We start from the raw sequence: 18,537 nt of genomic DNA on the forward strand, positions 1-18,537 counted from the left end.
CCCTGTTGTGTCATGCTATAGTATAGATGCACATGCCCTATTCTGGGGCATACTGAGGTACTTTGATTTTGTTGACTGCATGTAGACAGCATCCAATAGTAGTACACGTAGACCTTGGCTCTTTGTAGGTCAACCACCATCGCATGGATCGATCGGTGACTATGCACTTGGAGGTTGGAATAGCCCGCGCTGAACAGATCTTGCCATGGCCCAGGGAGTGTGCTCGCTTACTCGACTATCCCGGTTTTAGTTAACCAGCATGAGTGGTGCAATTTGTCCATACCATGTTGCGAGCTCACAGTTGTTTGGGCAGGTTTTGAGCTGCACCACGAAACAAAGCGAAATAACGGGGCGACTGTAGAGCAAGGAAGCGGCGAGACGGCACTTCCAGGACGAGACAGGCAGTAGAGATGTGTTCACAGCACGAGAAACCTCTCAAACCCTGCCGGTACTCCACAGTTACAAGAAAATGTCGGACTGGACGACGCGCCAATGCAAACCTGCTACATCCACCCAGGCAGATAGCTGCCAAACCAGGCCAATGTCGACCCACTGCATACCGGTATGTCAATGTCAAACAGATCGATGAGGAGAAGACTGGGATGATATTGGCGTCCAATGTACGGACACCAGTCACATTTTTTGCGTCTTTTGTAGCATACAGGATAGACTCATCACTGTAAAGTCCACTACTTCGTGATTTTTATTTGTAGAATACATGACAGGCGTATTCAGTGTGCCTCGCAGGACTGCGAGATGCTGCAGAAGACCAGGTTCGACCTTTCTGGACCGCCATTCACCGACGGTGGGCTACACGATGCTGGAGGAACTAGATTCCAGTGAAAACCCAAGATTCCTTTGCTCCTGGACGCTCCGACGTGTTGTGATATCTGCCAGGTGCGCAGTAACTAGTATTTTCATCGCTATAGCGAGGACGACGCCGATCGGCAAACTCTCGCTCACAGCCATCACCAGCCTCTCAAAACCATCACTTGGCATCCCCCCGAGGTATAGGAGAAAGCCAAAACAGCTCTCAACAAACAAAAGCTAAGGACGATGGAAAGAGAGCATGTCAAAAAGAAGACGAACAGTATGAAGCTCAAATGGGTTTGAACACTCGTACCACCAACTATACCACTTTCAATAAATCGTGACGCCATTTTGTTTTAACACGCATACGGTCCATTAGTGCGCATAACAGTTTAAAAAAAAAAGGATATCAAGAAAGCCGGATTTTTCGCATTCCGGACGGGCTTCCCACTCAGTAGGCCATAGTGGCAGTGTATACCAACGTCTTCAACAGGTATTATAGTGTACTGTTGTTATCATTAATTTTCTCTCCGTACACGGTACAGTCAACCATGCGTCACACAAGTTTACACCCCATTTCACGAGATTGTGATGTTGAATTTACAAAACTGGATTTGTTAATTGAGCTTTGATGATCAAAATATTCGATGAGCTTCGAAGGTTCGTCTTTCCTTTCGCTGTCATGCTTTTGTTCGTTGTCGCATGAACACTTTGATTTCTCGAAGTCTTGTTCCTGATTCCCTGCGAGGGCTTACATCTGTACATGGGAAGGGAAAGGTAGTATAGTCAACTTCGCTAATAACGACTGCGGATATACATGTAACGACAATTCGCAAATAACGATAGAATTTCCATGCTCAGAGCAAAGTCCCATCCAACCGTGTGTTATACATACATGTATAACGACACTTCGCGGACAAGGACACTTTTCTAATGCCCCGCCGAGTGTCGTTATAAGCGAAGTTGACTGTACAGTGGAACCTCATTAGGAAGAACACTGATTGTTATTATTATTAGGGCTCAAAGGGTTAGTTCGATTAACCGGTTGCAGACCGGTTACGAAGAATTAACGGTTAACCGATAAAGATAACGGTTACGCAGTAACTTTTCAGTCAATTTTTCAAGCATAAGGTCGTTGCAAAGTATGCACTTTCGCAGGCTGTCGCACGCATACGCAATTTCTGGGCTGTCAACTCGGTCATATTCTGGTCTCTTGGTGTGAGAGTATGTATGAATGAGCATGCAAGATAATGTACATGTGTGCGTTGTACTAAATAGGGTACATTTTTTGAATCAGCATAGTCAAATATACGGTTAAAAAAGAGTCCGCAGGATTGCCGTGGCTTATAGGTTATAACCGTTAAACCGACCGTTAGCTTAGCAGTTAACCGTTAGGGGTAAAACCGTGACCGTTTGAGCCCTAATTATTATTATTATTATTTATTCATATTTTACTAGGGCAGTCCCCACAGACCTATGGTCTTCTTACAGGGTGCCCTAGCCACGTGAAGATAGCGGAGCGAAATGCAGCAGGTAGGGATATGGTGCGAATCGCGGCAGGGAGGGAGTTCCATCGGTCAGCTCCAAGATAAGATACAGAGTGATAGCCAAAATACAATCTGGCATGGGGCAGTACCAGGCCGAGCGATTCCTGAGAACGGATAATTCTAGCAGTGCGGGATGATGAGACAGCACGAGGAGTGAAAAGTCGGCAAAGTAGGGGACTAGCACGAGCATTTATATGATAAGACGAATGTTTGCCTAAGAAGAACTAGTATCCGTAACTGTATTGGATAAAACCCTGTGTATTCACTGGGTAAAACATATGGATAAGAAGAACTCCCGTTATTGCGAACAAATATCATCGGTCCCTTGATGTTCGTTCTAAAGAGGTTTGACTGTACGTGGATTCAGAAAAAATAGACGTGCTGAAAAATCAAAAGCTCATGATACCTGATGGCTTGTCTTGAAAGCCCTCTGAGGCACAACATATTCAGCCCCGACCAATCCATAATCGACGCAAACACAAACCAAGCTCACTTTGAAGTGTTTTCGTTCTTTCCCGAACCCTTGTCCAAGGTGCTTGTGTCCCGAAATAACGCGTTTACTTTTCCTGCTTTCACAAGTTTTGAATCCGTGTGAGTAAACACAGCATTGCAAACGTGGGTCCGTTGCATGCACTTTACGTGTAACTAAACCTCCCTAATTACTCAGAATCCGTACCGGACATGTGTCTTTTCATGTTGACTCTTACACACAGGGAACACTGCAGCTGATGGCTATCATCAACTGATCAAGGCACGAAGCAAGGCATCCAAATAATTCCGACAAAGGCCCGTGTATGTGCACGTGTTTGTGTGTGTGTGCGTGTGTGCGTGTGTGTGTGTGTGCGTGTGTGTGTGTGGTGTGTGTGTGATGGATACTGAGGTGCTCATTGTTCGTGCTGCAGTCGATTTCCGTTGCTGGGACAAAAGCATTTTTTTTGAACATGTTTTCACTGCACCATGAAAACTAAACTAATCATCACTAACTAACTTGGAAACAATCACTGTGTGTGTGCGCGGGGCCTTCTCAAACGGGGTAGATCTACGCTATGACTATGTGAATACGAAGACTCACTTCAAGAGTGTGACAAAACCATTAAAGGGGCACTCCGGCTTCATTTTCGACGCCGAGTTTTCGATGCCAAGACGAAGGTAGGTGAAAGAGAAGACCCCTCGAACAAGAACGAGTCTCCAGAAGCGATCGAGTCGAGCAGGAAGACGACTTTTGAATTTCGGCCGAGCGAGCGCTGATGACGTAATGAGGGATTAGCTTGCCAGTGGAAATGCATCTGCGCACATACATTTCACACACTTTTGGCCAATTTCCAATCGAAGAAGAGGTTGTTTGCTATGTTCTCCCAACGCCGTGAGCGATCCCGTCTTCTATACCCTTCCAGGTACCCTGAAGGTCCTCCAGAGGAGAATTTATCTCCATCAAAGCGTTGTTGATCCGCTAAATTCGTCTCGAGACATATTCACCCAGTGCAGTGCTGATAAATGTAGAATGTTGAATCTGTGATAATTGTCGACGATGGAGAGAGAGGCTGATAGCCACTGTCGCAGGGAGAGTGAAGCTGCTGGAAGTAACAACGGGGAGCCCGTTTGTATCACCTGAACAACCAGACTTCAAAGCAGCTTGACCAAATCGGAGGGTGCCTCGTTGCTTATCGTGAATATTACATCGACATGAATTACTACAAGTATACTGGTGAGTTTTTATCTTGTTTTGTTCGTATGCTAGTACCCTGGCCTGGAGTTCTCGTTAGCAAATTCCTATTCCCTGGCGTTTTCTAAACATTCCGTGTAGGACTGAATACGTGATCAAGTATTCCGATTTGGGTAGATGTGGAATTTGGACATGTATTTTATAAAAAAATTCCTAATAGAGCGTTTGCAGAGAAATGGTTGCCCAAATACAACAAAATTTATTCTGCAGTTCTACAACTAACTTGTACTGAAATCCAGTCAAAGTAAAAATGATTCTTCATGACTGTTGGGGTCAATGAAATCTGATCCAGGCATAACGAATGTTGACGCCTGCCACCCCGGGAACGAATGCCCATTTGGTGGGGGATACCAAAGTACTCGAAAGTAGTGCGTGTTTCAATGTGGCATGGAAGTTTTATATGATCTCTGGTCAATGCAACATATGATAGCCATCATGAATTGCAGGCCTCGAACGCAACTCCGACCAGAATTTGCAGTTCCCTAAGCTAGATGCTTTATAATTCCATGGCCCCAGCTGTAGTTATAGAGGGTTTTTTGCACATTATTCTTATAGTCGATAGGTTTATACTGATTGCCACAAACAACGGCAGTTCAAACTTCACTGATGTGTTCATGAGCTGAGAGATTTCTCTCCACTATTTCTGTTGTGCACACAGGTCTGTCCAATATGCATTGACGGTATTGGGTATGGTACCTGCTCTGAGAAGGGAATCGCTGGAGCCACAGTCCAACTATACAGGCTTTCAAGAAACAGAGAGGAGCCATCTTTGCAAGCTGATACCTGATGTGTACCGACAGAATTCTCACGAGATACCTTACAGACTACGCCTGGTGTATACTTCATAGTACTCCTTCGACTACTGTCTAGAATCAAGTCGACTGAAACAAGTTCAAACAACTCTGGCTTCAAACGAGCCGTCGATTAGACAAACAAAACATTCTCTCATATACTAGAGCACTCTGACAACTCACGACCTATTCCTAACGATTGCCATCGCTTATAAATATGTAGAGTACTGATTGGAATGTGCTCACAATCTCAACTAGTCAGTGCTATAATTATTTGAACTATGTGTTCCTTCCATAAATGTTGTATCCACATATAATCCACAGTGCTGCAAAGTTTCAGAGTTCTCAGGGTATCAAACAAAATTATTTCAAATACAGTGAAATTGTTCGTGGACATTATTATAGCGTAACTTGTAGTTCCCTGGTCCTTTTCTTTGCTATAAATTTATTCCTTTGCTCTCTAGCCGCCGGCGAGTCCAACAGTGAAATTGTTAGTTCATATTTATGTGGGTATGTGTGTGTGGGGGGGGGGGGGGGGGTTGAACATATTTCTATATAAGGGACCTGCACAGTACAGTAGAAAGCAAATAATTATGTAGAAAACAGAAATGCATGTTCCCATCATTGTACATGGACGGGCGCAGCAGGCCGAAGCTATCAGCCAGAACAGGCTTTACAATCGCCTAGAGATAGGGTGCCCTGTAACAAGGCCATGCCTGTTGGGACTCCCCTAGTCAAATAATAAATACTACTACTACTACTACTACTAGATACTTGAGCTATTCCAGTATTCTCCGTGAGCTGTCCCATTCCACAATGGTTCATGCCACCATTATTTCTCGTAGTATCCATGTGCATAATTCCAAGACCATCTCGGATTCTTCAGCAATTTGTGCCACGGCAAAAGACAACGCTTGACTCGGTCACTGGGGCTGTCAAACTTCCCATCACAAATGAACTTCAATTTCTCATCTGGTTCAAGTATACATGTATGTACTGCCATGACTTGACCATGCTTCATCCACAGCTGGGCGAAGATTGTGGCGTTGAATTCCATAGCGCACCTTCTTGCTGCCATGCAGGAGTATGTTGAGAGAAGTGAACACATTTTTACTAAAAAAACAACAGCCACTGAAGAGGATAGCATTAGCAATAGCCTTGGGTGAATTTCCTGCAGGTACACGTTGTTGGTAGGTCTACTGGTCGGTCTCCATATCGTCAAGTTCAGAAATCACCAGTCCTGTACTACACATCTTGTAGAAGGGATCCTGATCGAAAAATTTCTGATCATAAAATTCACTAAACTGAGGGCGAGACAAATAGTCAGTACTCCCCGATTCCGTCTAGCTGCTTTGATCAAGTGATACTAACAAGCTCCCCGTTGTTACTTCCAGCAGCTTCACTTTCCCTGCGACAGCGGCTATCAACCTTTCTGTCCATCGTCGACAATTATCACAGATTCAACATTCTACATTTGTCAGCACTGCACTGGGTGAATATGTCTCGAGACCAATTTAGCGGATCAACAACGCTTTGCTGGAGATAAATTCTCCTCTGGAGGACCTTCAGGGTACCTGGAAGGGTATAGAAGACGGGATCGCTTACGACGTTGAGAGAACATAGAAAACAACCTCCTCTTCGATTGAAAATTGGCCAAAAAGTGTGTGAAATGTATGTGCGCAGATGCATTTCCACTGGCAAGCTAATCCCTCATTACGTCATCAGCGCTCGCTCGGCCGAAAATGGCGAAATTCAAAAGTCGTCTTCCTGCTCGACTCGATCGCTTCTGGAGACTCGTTCTTGTTCGAGGGGTCTTCTCTTTCACCTACCTTCGTCTTGGCATCGAAAACTCGGCGTCGAAAATGAAGCCGGAGTGCCCCTTTAATGCACAGATATTATAGTTATCGACTCATGACGACATGAGCTCTGTTCGTGTGTTACTACATGTACGGGTTGGAAAAGATGACAAGGCTACAATATCGAGCAAAAGAAAAGAATGAACGGGTCAAAGTCAAAGGCCAAAGGGTCATTCGGTGTGGTCCGAGTCTATCTAGCTTTTCGTGCACTTGCACTTCTTTGGGATTCCTCCTGATGTTCGCTAGCGCGTCGCGTAACTACTGGATATGGGGAATCCTGATACACGTAGTGCCTACACGGTAAATCCTAACCAGGGAGTCGTAAAAATAATAATTAATTATCTCTGATCCTAACCTTGCCAAATAAACGACGACGTGGAGACACTAACCTCTTATCGCCCGCGCGTTACTCCTGTTTCTACCACGCACAGCATACTTGAAGTCTTGAGCACCGGTAGTAGACGAATTTCCGTTGTCTTCCATTTTTTGTTTTGGTTCATTGCGGCACGCAAATGGCTTTGGGAATAAATACACCCGTTCTCAACGAGACTATTACTAGTATTAGTAGATCTACAGGATTGTGGAAAGTGGAAGAAGTCAGTTACAAGTTTCCTCAGTATCACTTTGGAGGATAATGGCAGTAATGCCGAGTTCATCTCTGAGACGAGGTATTGCCTCGTGCCCTGCAAGGAGGCGAAAGAAAGTTAGTGAACTAAGATCTACAATGAGATTGAGCCAGAGGTTGCCAGCCCGTTGGGAAAGCGACTGGAGCTGGGAGTCTGTCCACGAAACGTAGCGATCTTGGGAATGATAACATTTGTATAGAAGAAGTAAGGCCTTCGGGGCTTGTTAGTAATGCCACTCCTATCCCGGAGGAGTTCTGGAATGAGCCGCTAAGCTGAGGTGCAAATCTCTCAATCACAAGCTACATCTCTTCGTGGTGAGAACCCTCATGGCAGCCAGCGGCAAGGTTTTTCTCGCCTGCCTTTGCTGGTGGAGCAAAGCATTACTCACACTCCAAGAGTCAATACTACTACATGACTGCATTACTAGTACTGTACTACTGTAGTAAGTAAATTAACACTGACTGTTGTCCTTGGTTGTTGCTGCTGTTTTTGTGGTTGTTGGTGGTGGTGGTGGTAGTGTTGTTGTTGTTGTTGACTTGTTGTTGTATCGAGGGAAGGCATACACTGATACAGGTGATAGTGCGGGTTCGAATCCCATGTTATGCGTGGAAAAAAAAAGATATGCTAGCACCATAGCGTAATATAACTACTTCAGTACTTACCGGTAGTCGAATGAACTAACTATTACTTACATGTACTTGTCTAGGAGTTCGAGTTTTGAGTTATGTATGTTTATGAGTTTTAAAAAGTTTATTATTTTTATAGGAATGGGAGGGCTTGGAAGTTGAAAGCCCTGAGGAGCCCTCCGGCCTATGCTTCGTTTTTACCAGGTCATCACGTGTGTTGTTCGAACTGATAGAAACGTCTTAGCAATAAAAAATATGTACCTGATAATCGTATTGCAAGAACGTGTCTATCAGTTCGAATATCACACGTGATGACCTACAATGTAGGTAAAACAAAGCATAGCGAGGGCTCCTGGGCTTTCAATCCCTCTCGTTTACAGTAGTGGCGCACAACAGGCCCATGTGCTTATGAGTGAGTTTTTACGTTATTTTTTTGCGGATCGTTCTGTGTCACATATAGGCGCATGCGCTTGCGTTGCTAGTGTACCGGTACCTTGTATAATTATGCAAATAGTGCGATGCGGCACTGCTGTGTGAACATGGTGTTATGTGGTGTCCGTTTGTCGCGGAATGGAATTGCATTTTAGGTTCACTTTGAAGCCCATGTACCAACGCGTATAGCCGATTGGTTTGTAGGTTTGCCTGCGAATCATGAGATGAGGTTCCGAGTTTAAACCTGCGCTGGTAACAGGGAGTGTGTTTAGTGCTCTCTCAATCGCGGTGATGCAGGCGAGTACCACTTTACATGCAACTGTGAACTGTGCCGACACCCACGGTGAACTGGGTACTCACTTGCTCGGTGTGAGGATAACAAGGATGCGGTTCATGGGGTTAGAGGGCCTTTACACGCCCGCTTGTTGAGAGACTTATCCCCTCTCCCCTGACTCACTTGTGAGGTCTGCATTCGACTGTAAGGATATACATGTATGCATAATATGGGCGAAGTGGTGGCCCGCCGATGCGAATGCATTAAATTTTGCTTGATGTATTCCTCAACACGTCAGGTGATGCGGCCGCGAATCCGGCTAACTTTTTTTTTAATACAAAAGAGAAAGACCAAGGAACTACAAGTTACGCTATACTGTCCACTAACACCACCAGTTACTAAAAAATCAGCTCATGCGATAACATTGCACGACACTGACCGACGATACTGACGTTCTACAACTAACTGGCTAACAGCTCTAGCACATCTTGGATGCGCACTCCAACAGCCTTCCAACTAATTACTTGGAAGGTTCTAAGTTATAGAAATAACATAAGAAGGTTTTTTTTAAGCCCATGCGCTTATTTGTGAGGGTGCGTTTATGCCAGGGTATAGGCACATGCGCTTTTAAAATGCGCGTCACTACGGTACTTTGATTCGAACAATATGCAGATGCGAATGCAGATAGAGGCACTTGTCGAGGTACATCAATACCAAAACAGAAAGAACCGAAAAAAAAGAAAGATGAGAGAGGTACACAGCCACATGCACAATGAAAAAAAAACTCTCGTAAGTCCATGTCTGAACGGGGAAGTGGTCGAGCAGGGATGAACGCACACTCGACGCACGTCTACATAATCAGTCATTGTTCGTGCATACCAATACGTTTGCACACACACGCACACATACACAGTTACACACACGTACACACACACACACACATACACCAACACGTACACACACATAATATACAAAGTAACATGCACAGATCTGAGCAGATCTGAACAATTTCATATGCACACACACACACACACACACACACACACACACACACACACACACACACACACACACCTCAGACCTCAGACATGCCCATCGCGGGAGCGATGATAGCAAACAGCTATGTTTTAGACATAGCAACTTGTGCTGGGATTACACCATTCAACAGCTTGCAAGGCTGATGAATTGACCGCCACTATTTTTAGCCTGGTATCCACCACACAGCTGTTTGAAGTGACTACACACACTCACACACACACACACACACACACACACACACACACACACACACACACACACACACACACACACACACACACACACACACACACACACACACACACACACACACACACACACACTACTACTAGTACTACTACTACTATTGACAGCTGCCAGAAATGGCCACGTCGCTCAGTCCCCGAAGGGAGGTACTGTCAGAGAGGTTAGGGGAGAGGTAGGCAGTGCTTCAAATGGCGCTCCAGGTCCTGTCGCCTCCGAAGCTGGCGTCGATTACAGACTCGGCAATGAGGTTTAAAGTGCTGGCGATCAGTCACTGTAGGGCGATTCGGGCGGGGTCCACAGCGATGGCGCTTGAGGCCAACAGTAGACTTAAAAGTACGCTGGCAGTCGGTTCATACCGGGACCTCGGTAACAGGAGGAGCATCACTAGGCGGTCGGTCGTCACAGTTGTCACTCTCTCGGCACTTATGCACTGCAAGCCCACCCCTGCTCCGGAGCCATCTACTGCAGGCAGAACACTGCACTGACCCAGGCTGTTGTGGTCCGGGGAGCTGTCGGACTGCTGTGCACTTGTGCCGGGCCATGTCAGCGCGACGACGAAACAGGCGGCCGCAAACGTGGCACACAATCGTCTTCGGGGCAGGCTCTTTCACCCCCGCTGCTGCCGACACAATGTCACGCCACTCTCCGCGATCGTTGGCCGATTAGAACCAATTGTGCACACCGGCCACAGTCAGATCAGCCCGGACAGCGTCTCTCCAGGGATGTCAGGGGCCGCAAAACGGGCGGGTTCGTGGGAGATGAGCGAAGAGCAACTGCTTGGGTAACCGATTGTCATCAAGCCGAGCTAGGTGCCCAAGCCACTCCAAACACACACACACACACACACACACACACACACACACACACACACACACACACACACACAAGCACAGACCTGAACATTCGTACCAAAAGCACATAATAGAGAGGTTCTGCACTACCTAAAGTAACAACTCTACGTAAGTGAGCTGGAAAACCCCGTGAATTAGGGAGTTTGCAATACACTTACCGTATTTTCCGGAGTATAGTGCGCACTTTAGATGTGCTATTTTAGGCCCTAAATCGCAGGTGCGCACTATGCTCCGAATATGACATGCATGTACTTCAATGAAGATTGAAGTGCGCACCCCCGGTGCACACCGGTGAAGATTGGGGGTGCGCGTTATACAAATAAAAGGTGCGCACTATACTCCGAAAAATACGGTACGGAAAGGGGCAGCAGTGTGTACGGGTCGGTGTGTGTTCCATCAATCGCATGGATGGCACCAAGAGTACATGAAAACCAGAGTGTGCAGCTTGGGCAAGTAAGTAATTAGTTGGGGCCTTTTCTGCTATGGGTCACGTGTCTGTCACGGCGAAATTCCGTGATTACATCATATTTGGCCCAGATATCTGAGGCGGGAAATGGTTTTCATGTACTCTTGATGGCACTGTTGAGCAGCAGCTGCAGTCGGTTCAGCTGACGGCTGTGCAGTGCTGAAAAGAATGGATTTGTGCCGCTGAGTGCAGCATGCCACATACAGCAGTATAACATCCTGTAAACTGGAAGCCTTAGATTGTGCTCACCTACCCTCACACAATGTACCAATCTTCCGACTCGCTTTGGCAACAACTCTCTCCACTTCAGACTCCCATGCCGGTAAATAAGACTATTAAAAGCCAGATGTTGAAGGGCATTGGCTGCTAATACTAGTGAGGTTTTGCATTCCGAATTTCGGTACAGCGTTCTTCGGTCATTTGTCGAACATCAAAATGTCGAATTTTCGCACCAACGTTTGTTTTGCAAGTCGAAAATGATGTGTTTTCATTTCGTGAGCCCCAGCATCAGCAACGTCCTGTCCCGTGCTCCTTTTCTTGCTGATTCCAACGAACTTTGATCGCCCAAAGAGTCGAGGGCCAAACCTGCCTCCTCAGTCGCCTCAGAAAAACCAACTCCATGGCCAAGTCAAATTTTATGCGTGTCGCCATAGTCTTTTCAGCCACACAGATGACGGTGAGGACACTCCAGGCGAAAGAGAGTCGACAGGCAGTGGAGAGGAGCAATCAGAGGTAGCTGACGATGCTATGTCGCCAAAGACGCCTGCCGAGCGATGCCGAGATAAGAAACCTCTTTGAATAAATCACGCGCTAGCGCTCTTCTACAAGAAAATGCATCCGAAAAATATTTTCGGCAAAGTGAGCTTTTTCCGAACAAACCAGGGAGTCGTAAAATACGACTCCCTGGAACAAACACTCCGAATCTTCGTGTGCATTTTCGACCTCGCTCCCGCGTGCCGAATCTTTTTGCCGAATTTCGGAATGCAAAACCTCGCTAATGATAGTGCAACTGCATGTCACCAAGAGTACATAACCCTTAGGTAGGTCTACTCTTGATCATTGATGTCACTGAGTCACTAAGGCATCGTCATGGCGCCAAGGGTGGAGCTACCGCAGTTGTGGCCAGGTTGAGGACTAGGCCGCTGTCTTGTACTACATTGTATACATGTAGACTACAAAAAAAAGTAATTAGTTCGTAGCTACAAAAAGTCAGTCAGTCTAACCACGGACACACCAGTACAGTCGCCACAGCAGCGGCGGTAGGTTGTGACAAGTGCAGCGCAATATCATCATGTCAGTCGTCACTGGCAAATAATTGTGTCCTGGCCCGGGGGTAGGATGAGCGCTAGGCCTAGCCCAAATTTGCCGGCAATTCTTCCAGCAAAATATCGAAATTTCCCACGAAAAGAAATTGCCAGCAAATTCCGAGCAAAATATCGAATTTTCAGAGGATCCGGGTGCGTTTTTGCAATTTTATTCTACTTTCTTTGGTTTCATTGATCCAACGTCGTGCTGAAACAGCTCGTGCAGGTTGTCAGGGGTACATAAATTTGAAATCATGCTACAAAATCCGTAATACTGACACCATTTTCAGTTTTGCTTTCCTCATCAGAGCCACCATCCACTTTTACCAAAGTAGATGCGTCGACGATTCATTCGAAGCTATTTTTGCCACAAAACAGGAGCAAAATGGAGCAAAATATCGGAAACGAAAGGCAATGCCAAGCAAAATATGGAAAGTCCTTGGGCAAAATTTGCCGGCAAAATATCGAAGCGCCCCGAGCAAATTTGCGCTAGGCCTAATGAGCGCTGCGACAAAGGGAACGCTGCGAGTGTACAGTGCAAGTGGGGCGTAGGAGGGGTTTTGGAAGTGGTACGAGTTGATGATGCTGCCTGCCCACCTCCTGCTAGCTTGCCCTGCCAGACACCAGTCAAGCAGCTACACGTCTATGTACCTTCACATCAGTCAGGGAGGCAATTCTCACACAACCATCAGAAGCTATCCAGTTCTTGCAGCTGGAGAAACTGATCTAAGTTTCTACTACATGTACACTGACGACTACTCTCACAGTCATTTTCATGTTTATTATGACTTGTACTTGTAGTTACCGAAGAAGAAGAAGACCAAAGGCAAAGGTCGGGGCGGCCGAAGGCCGTGTTGGAGGGGGGTGCGGGGGACCTCCCCCGGGAAAATTTTGTAAAAAAAGACACAAAATGCTGCGTTCTGCCACTTTACTTCTGCTCTGGCCAGTCTGGGGACTGTGCATTGGTTTCTATGACATTGTACTCTTGGTAATACCAAGAGTACATAAACTTTATGTACTCTTGGTAATACCAAGAGTACATAAACTTTATGTACTCTTGGTAATACCAAGAGGCAAGAGTACATAACCCGTAGTGACAGTAGTGACCAGTGTGCATGCAGTCCAGTCGATCGAGTACAGACATACCTGGTACTACTGCTGGTATTAGTAGTACTACAGTGTAGTAGTAGTAGTAAAGACTCATAGTACCGGTACTACGAGTGCAGCTCAGATGCATGGCAGATCTACGAGTACGAGTCTAGAAAAAGGTGAAAGTCTGATGCGCAGAAAAGCGATCCTGTCAGCTTTTATTATAATTTATATGCGTCGATGGATCCTGATTATTTTATTACGGTTTTGCACGTTCCGGACGGACTACTTTTCGAAAAGTGGTACGGCCATGGTCGTACCAGTCGTAGCGGGTGCTACGCCCCAGCCCTGTGTAACATCATACTGGAATGAACAGGGAAGATCACAAACCCTGATGGGACTCCACAGTTACAACACAATTTCGGACAGGTCGAGGTGCCAATGCAAACCTGATGCATACACCCTGGACAGATAGCTGCCAAACTCGGTCATGTCAATGTGGGTCAACTATAAAAAATAATATTACTCAAATCTGTGGACAGCAACTGTTTCGCTCTGTTAGAGCTCCTCAGCACAGCTCAGAGGACCGAAGCGCAGTAGGACTACTATGACTACTACTGTCTACAGTATTCACTTCGTCTTGGGGGTTGACATGGGGAAGTCGCCATACTGGGGTGTGAGCCCGTCTTTCGGCACCGGGAATACAGCTCGCTCGACTCAGTGGCTCTACTGGGTGAAGAGGACCCACACCTTGATCTGGTGAGCTACGTCATGGGGATATGCAGTCAGATGTGCGACCGCAGGGCTCGAATCCGCGGCCTCTTGGTTCGCAGGCAAGTGCAGTACACAATGTACTACCGGGGAGCCCAACCCGCTGCATATGCCTGGCAATGTCAAACGGCAGATCATCCTGCAGGAGAGGATGTTGATAAATAAAAAATGAATTTCACGGTTCGCGTGAGACTCGGCTGGAAGCCGAGTTTTCCGCATCCGCCGTGGGAACGCCACCACCCTCTAGGATCAAAGGCGCAGATGCAGCGCCTAAACGGTGGGAGGTGAGTAGATCAGACCCACCACCAAGTGGTCAAAGACCGAAATCCCATTAGCTGCATCCATGTTACCCTCGTGCCAGGCCACGAGTTCCCAATTAACTGTGGGTTGCAGCACGGCTGGAAAAATTCCTTCCGCTTCCAAGCAGATGAGGATGTTGATGTACCTTGTCAAACCATTTTGACATGTCCAATGTACACCCACCATGCCACCTTTTCTCCATCTTGACTTTAGAGGCATACAGGATATTCGTGTGGGATATTAGACTCATATGTCTGATGATCACTGTAGAGTATACTTTGTCATTAATTTATACTGACATGTGTATTTGTAAATCGCAGGACTGCGAGATGTTGCAAAACACCAGGAGTTTAAACTGCAGATTCATCGTTTCTGGACGGCCATCAACCGAAACAACAAGGCTACACGACGCCGAAGGAACCAGATTTCAGTGGAAACCCACGATTTCTTTGCTCCTGGACGCTCCTTTGTGTCGTGATATCTGCCAAGAATACAGCAACTAGTTTTTCCATTGCTATGGCGAGGACGACGCAGATCGGAACACGCTCCCTCACAGCCATCGTCAGTTTCTCTACACCACCACTTGGCATCCCCTAGAGGTATCCGAGAATTTTCGGAGAAAGCCAACACAGCTCACAACAAACAAAACTACGACCAGGCAAAGATGGCATAGCAAGAAAGTGTATGAGTCGTGCTGTATTTATACAAAAATTAATAATAATGGACGTCACGTCCCGGATTTCAATAAAATTTTCGTCGCCATTACGTTTATGCCATGCCATGCATGCACGCATATCTCGGATCGCGGACACATGTACCTGCGCTAGCTGCACAGTGTACCGCGCCGATCAGTCGGACTCGTAGCCAAGGACTACAGGTGGTGCGCTTTGTGCTAGCTGTAGCCGTGTAGGTACGTGTGTAGCCGGTCTATCTACAACTATGTGTGTGCTGTGTACGAGAACTAAACTCCAATCCGACAATCGATTGAACTCTTTCTTTGCCCGCGTAGGCCATGTACATGTAGATCAACACATAGCGCTGTTTTTATGCATTTTGGCGAAGAGAAAATATGTGTGAGAGAAAGGTTAGTATAGAAAAGGTGTTGTGACTGCTTTGAAAAAATTGGTTAGTGCGAGTGTATGACTGTTGTTGCTCTAGCCATCTAGCTGAGGTGAACTGTTTGACATCTGCATTGGGAGTACATGTAGTATTTCTTTCGATCACTTTTTTTGAGTAACTGGTAGTGCACTGTGGTGCAAGTTGGACCATAAACTTCAACCACCAGAACGACAGGTATGTTCTTGAAAAATATTTCTGCTTCGAAAAGGGGTTCTTTTAGTTAGTTTGGACTGATGCTACGCTTGAAAGAAGTACTTGGGCCTCTTTGAGCCCAATGCCCTGACTGCAGTATCTTTTAACGTGTCTGAGGCAATCACTGGTGTAGAGTCTCATGACGAACATTTGTTGTTTATTCCATGGCTGCGTAGGTGTTCTTCTCTCTCGAGTCATGGTTCTGCATGGAAACCAAGTGAAAACTAATCTACTTTGTCACGGCCAGCTAGAGTGGCTAGATGTCGAGCAGAGTTGACCAAGAAGTGGCTATGGCAGGTGTAAGAGATCCAGAGACCACGGAGAGAGCAGATGCTACCTCCATGACTCTTGGTCTCCGTCCACCTCAGGTAATGTCTCGTGGGCATTCTTGCGCCCTATGTTTGTGCCCGCGTTATGTAAAATAGGAGGACTTTATCTTTGTGGAGTTGTGGTGTTGAGGTTCTATCCCTTGTTGAATTGCTTGGTACTATTTACTTCGAATTTGTTCCACTGATCGATGGGAGAAACGTACACGTATCGTTTTTTAGTGGGTTGTAGCCAACAGGCAGTTCATACACCTGCCAGCAAACAAAAGGAAAGCGACGAGCGATAACCCATAACCCACCACTATCATTTCTACTGGAAATAAATATATTTGTAGGTCTGCAGTACTTTATCCAAAGTATCTGTATTTTATCCATTTTTGCGCGTGGGGGCACACAACGCATGCAGCAATCATACATAGTGAACTTTGTACCATAAAGCCACGTATAAACACAGGTCTTATTCCTGTAGAAGCCGATGTCAAGGCTATTATTCTACTCAAATTAGGCTTGTTTTCAAATTAGAGCGGAGTCAGGTGGCCTTTTCTTCGGGTATCGGGTTTGGGTAGTTTTCCACTGGTAGCACGGGTACCCTATCGGGTAATGTTTCCATGGTAACACCGCAATGCACCCCTTCCCTTACACACTGGGTAGACATGCGGAGTATTACATGAATTTGTACACGTGTACTGCACATGATGTCATCTGCGACTTCGGGTTTTCGGGTTCTATTCTGTAGCATGGGTACCCGACCACATGTACCCGTGCACACTACTAATTCGAACCCAGTATTTCTATGTACCGATTTGGCAACACTAATACTAGGCTTATGTGCTGACAGTGCGTCTTGAAAATCAGGCTCGTATTCAAAGCATGCTTCTATATGAGACAGGCTTTTATAGAAGACACTACGGTATTTTATTTGCTTTACCATCCATTTAGACATTTACAAATACATCGTTGTATCAAAGTTCAAGTTTGTAGTCAACTGGATGGGATCTCTCTCTCTCTCTCTCTCTCTCTCTCTCTCTCTCTCTCTCTCTCTCTCTCTCTCTCTCTCTCTCTCTCTCTCTCTCTCTCTCTCTCTCTCTCTCTCTCTCTCTCTCTCTCTCTCTCTCTCTCTCTCTCTCTCTCTCTCTCTCTCTCTCTCTCCTCTCCTCTCCTCTCCTCTCCTCTCCTCTCCTCTCTCTCTCTCTCTCTCTCTCTCTCTCTCTCTCTCTCTCTCTCTCTCTCTCTCTCTCTCTCTCTCTCTCTCTCTCTCTCTCTCTCTCTCTCTCTCTCTCTCTCTCTCTCTCTCTCTCTCTCTCTCTCTCATTATTTCTTATTATTTCTGCTTTTCATCTCATTACAAAAATTCTGTGCTTTTTTTCTCCGTCTGCGCATAAAATCTAGACTGACAACCTGCTTGTTAAATCATGCACCTGCTTTCAAGCGTAAAAAAACCTGTTGTAGAGGTCTCAGTCCTCATTTGTTAGACTTACCTGTCTTTATAAATGTAACTCTCTCTCTCTCTCTCTCTCTCTCTCTCTCTCTCTCTCTCTCTCTCCTCTCTCTCTCTCTCTCTCTCTCTCTCTTTCTCTCTCTTTCCCTACCACTCTACCTCTCTCTACTTTGCTATTTGTTAGGCTGATGTCTGCGAAGATGAAGCTGTCGTCAGTCCAGTTGCTGTTCCTGACCATACCGAAATTATACCGTCAACTGCTGGTGCTGTAGGTAATGGTGTCCACGGCAGTGATGAAAGACTTGTAGGTACTGACCACTCCGAGAGCAGTGAGCAATTGAATACTCCCGCCCTTGGTGGTGTGCATGTACCGAATGGCGGGCATGTTGGCGATGATGGTAGTGTCACCAAGTGCATCTGGTTAGTAGTTGATCATGGCGTATTCTTACTTTGTCGCCACATGCTTGGAAATTACGGCATTCTTACCAAGAGCAACCAAATGTAGATATGTACACCTTTCATGTGAACGTGTCCACCTGCACTAGGCCTGACAGTGTGATGTCACAACCCTCTAAAACTACTAACACTACTAAACAAGAGTACATAACCCCCCAGAGTGTGCAACTCCACTATGGGTGCTGTCCCGACAGAATTTCAAGTTGACGTCATTTTGATGATGCAATGCGCACTGTACACGGATTATCAGACGAAT

At 46.1% G+C, this 18,537-nt stretch overlaps 1 protein-coding gene and 1 long non-coding RNA gene across 2 annotated transcripts in view; both read left to right on the plus strand.

The window, feature by feature from the left end:
- Positions 1 to 3,495: 3,495 nt before the first annotated feature.
- On the plus strand, positions 3,496 to 5,370 carry LOC135808963 (uncharacterized). The gene is made up of 2 exons (XR_010552154.1): positions 3,496 to 4,062; positions 4,739 to 5,370. It is a non-coding gene; the product is annotated as an uncharacterized LOC135808963 (long non-coding RNA).
- Positions 5,371 to 15,800: 10,430 nt separating this feature from the next.
- The window catches only part of LOC135808964 (mucin-17-like), a 44,644-nt gene continuing 41,907 nt past the window's right edge, over positions 15,801 to 18,537 (plus strand). The window contains exons 1-3 of the mRNA XM_065322215.1: positions 15,801 to 16,043; positions 16,238 to 16,429; positions 18,010 to 18,245. Of these exons, the coding sequence (XP_065178287.1) occupies positions 16,322 to 16,429; positions 18,010 to 18,245 (344 nt within the window). The 5' untranslated portion in view covers positions 15,801 to 16,043; positions 16,238 to 16,321. The remainder of the gene's footprint in view (positions 16,044 to 16,237; positions 16,430 to 18,009; positions 18,246 to 18,537) is intronic.

This window comes from Sycon ciliatum, chromosome 2 (genome assembly GCF_964019385.1).
Source record: "Sycon ciliatum chromosome 2, ocSycCili1.1, whole genome shotgun sequence".
Classification (NCBI taxonomy): Eukaryota; Metazoa; Porifera; class Calcarea; order Leucosolenida; family Sycettidae; genus Sycon; species Sycon ciliatum.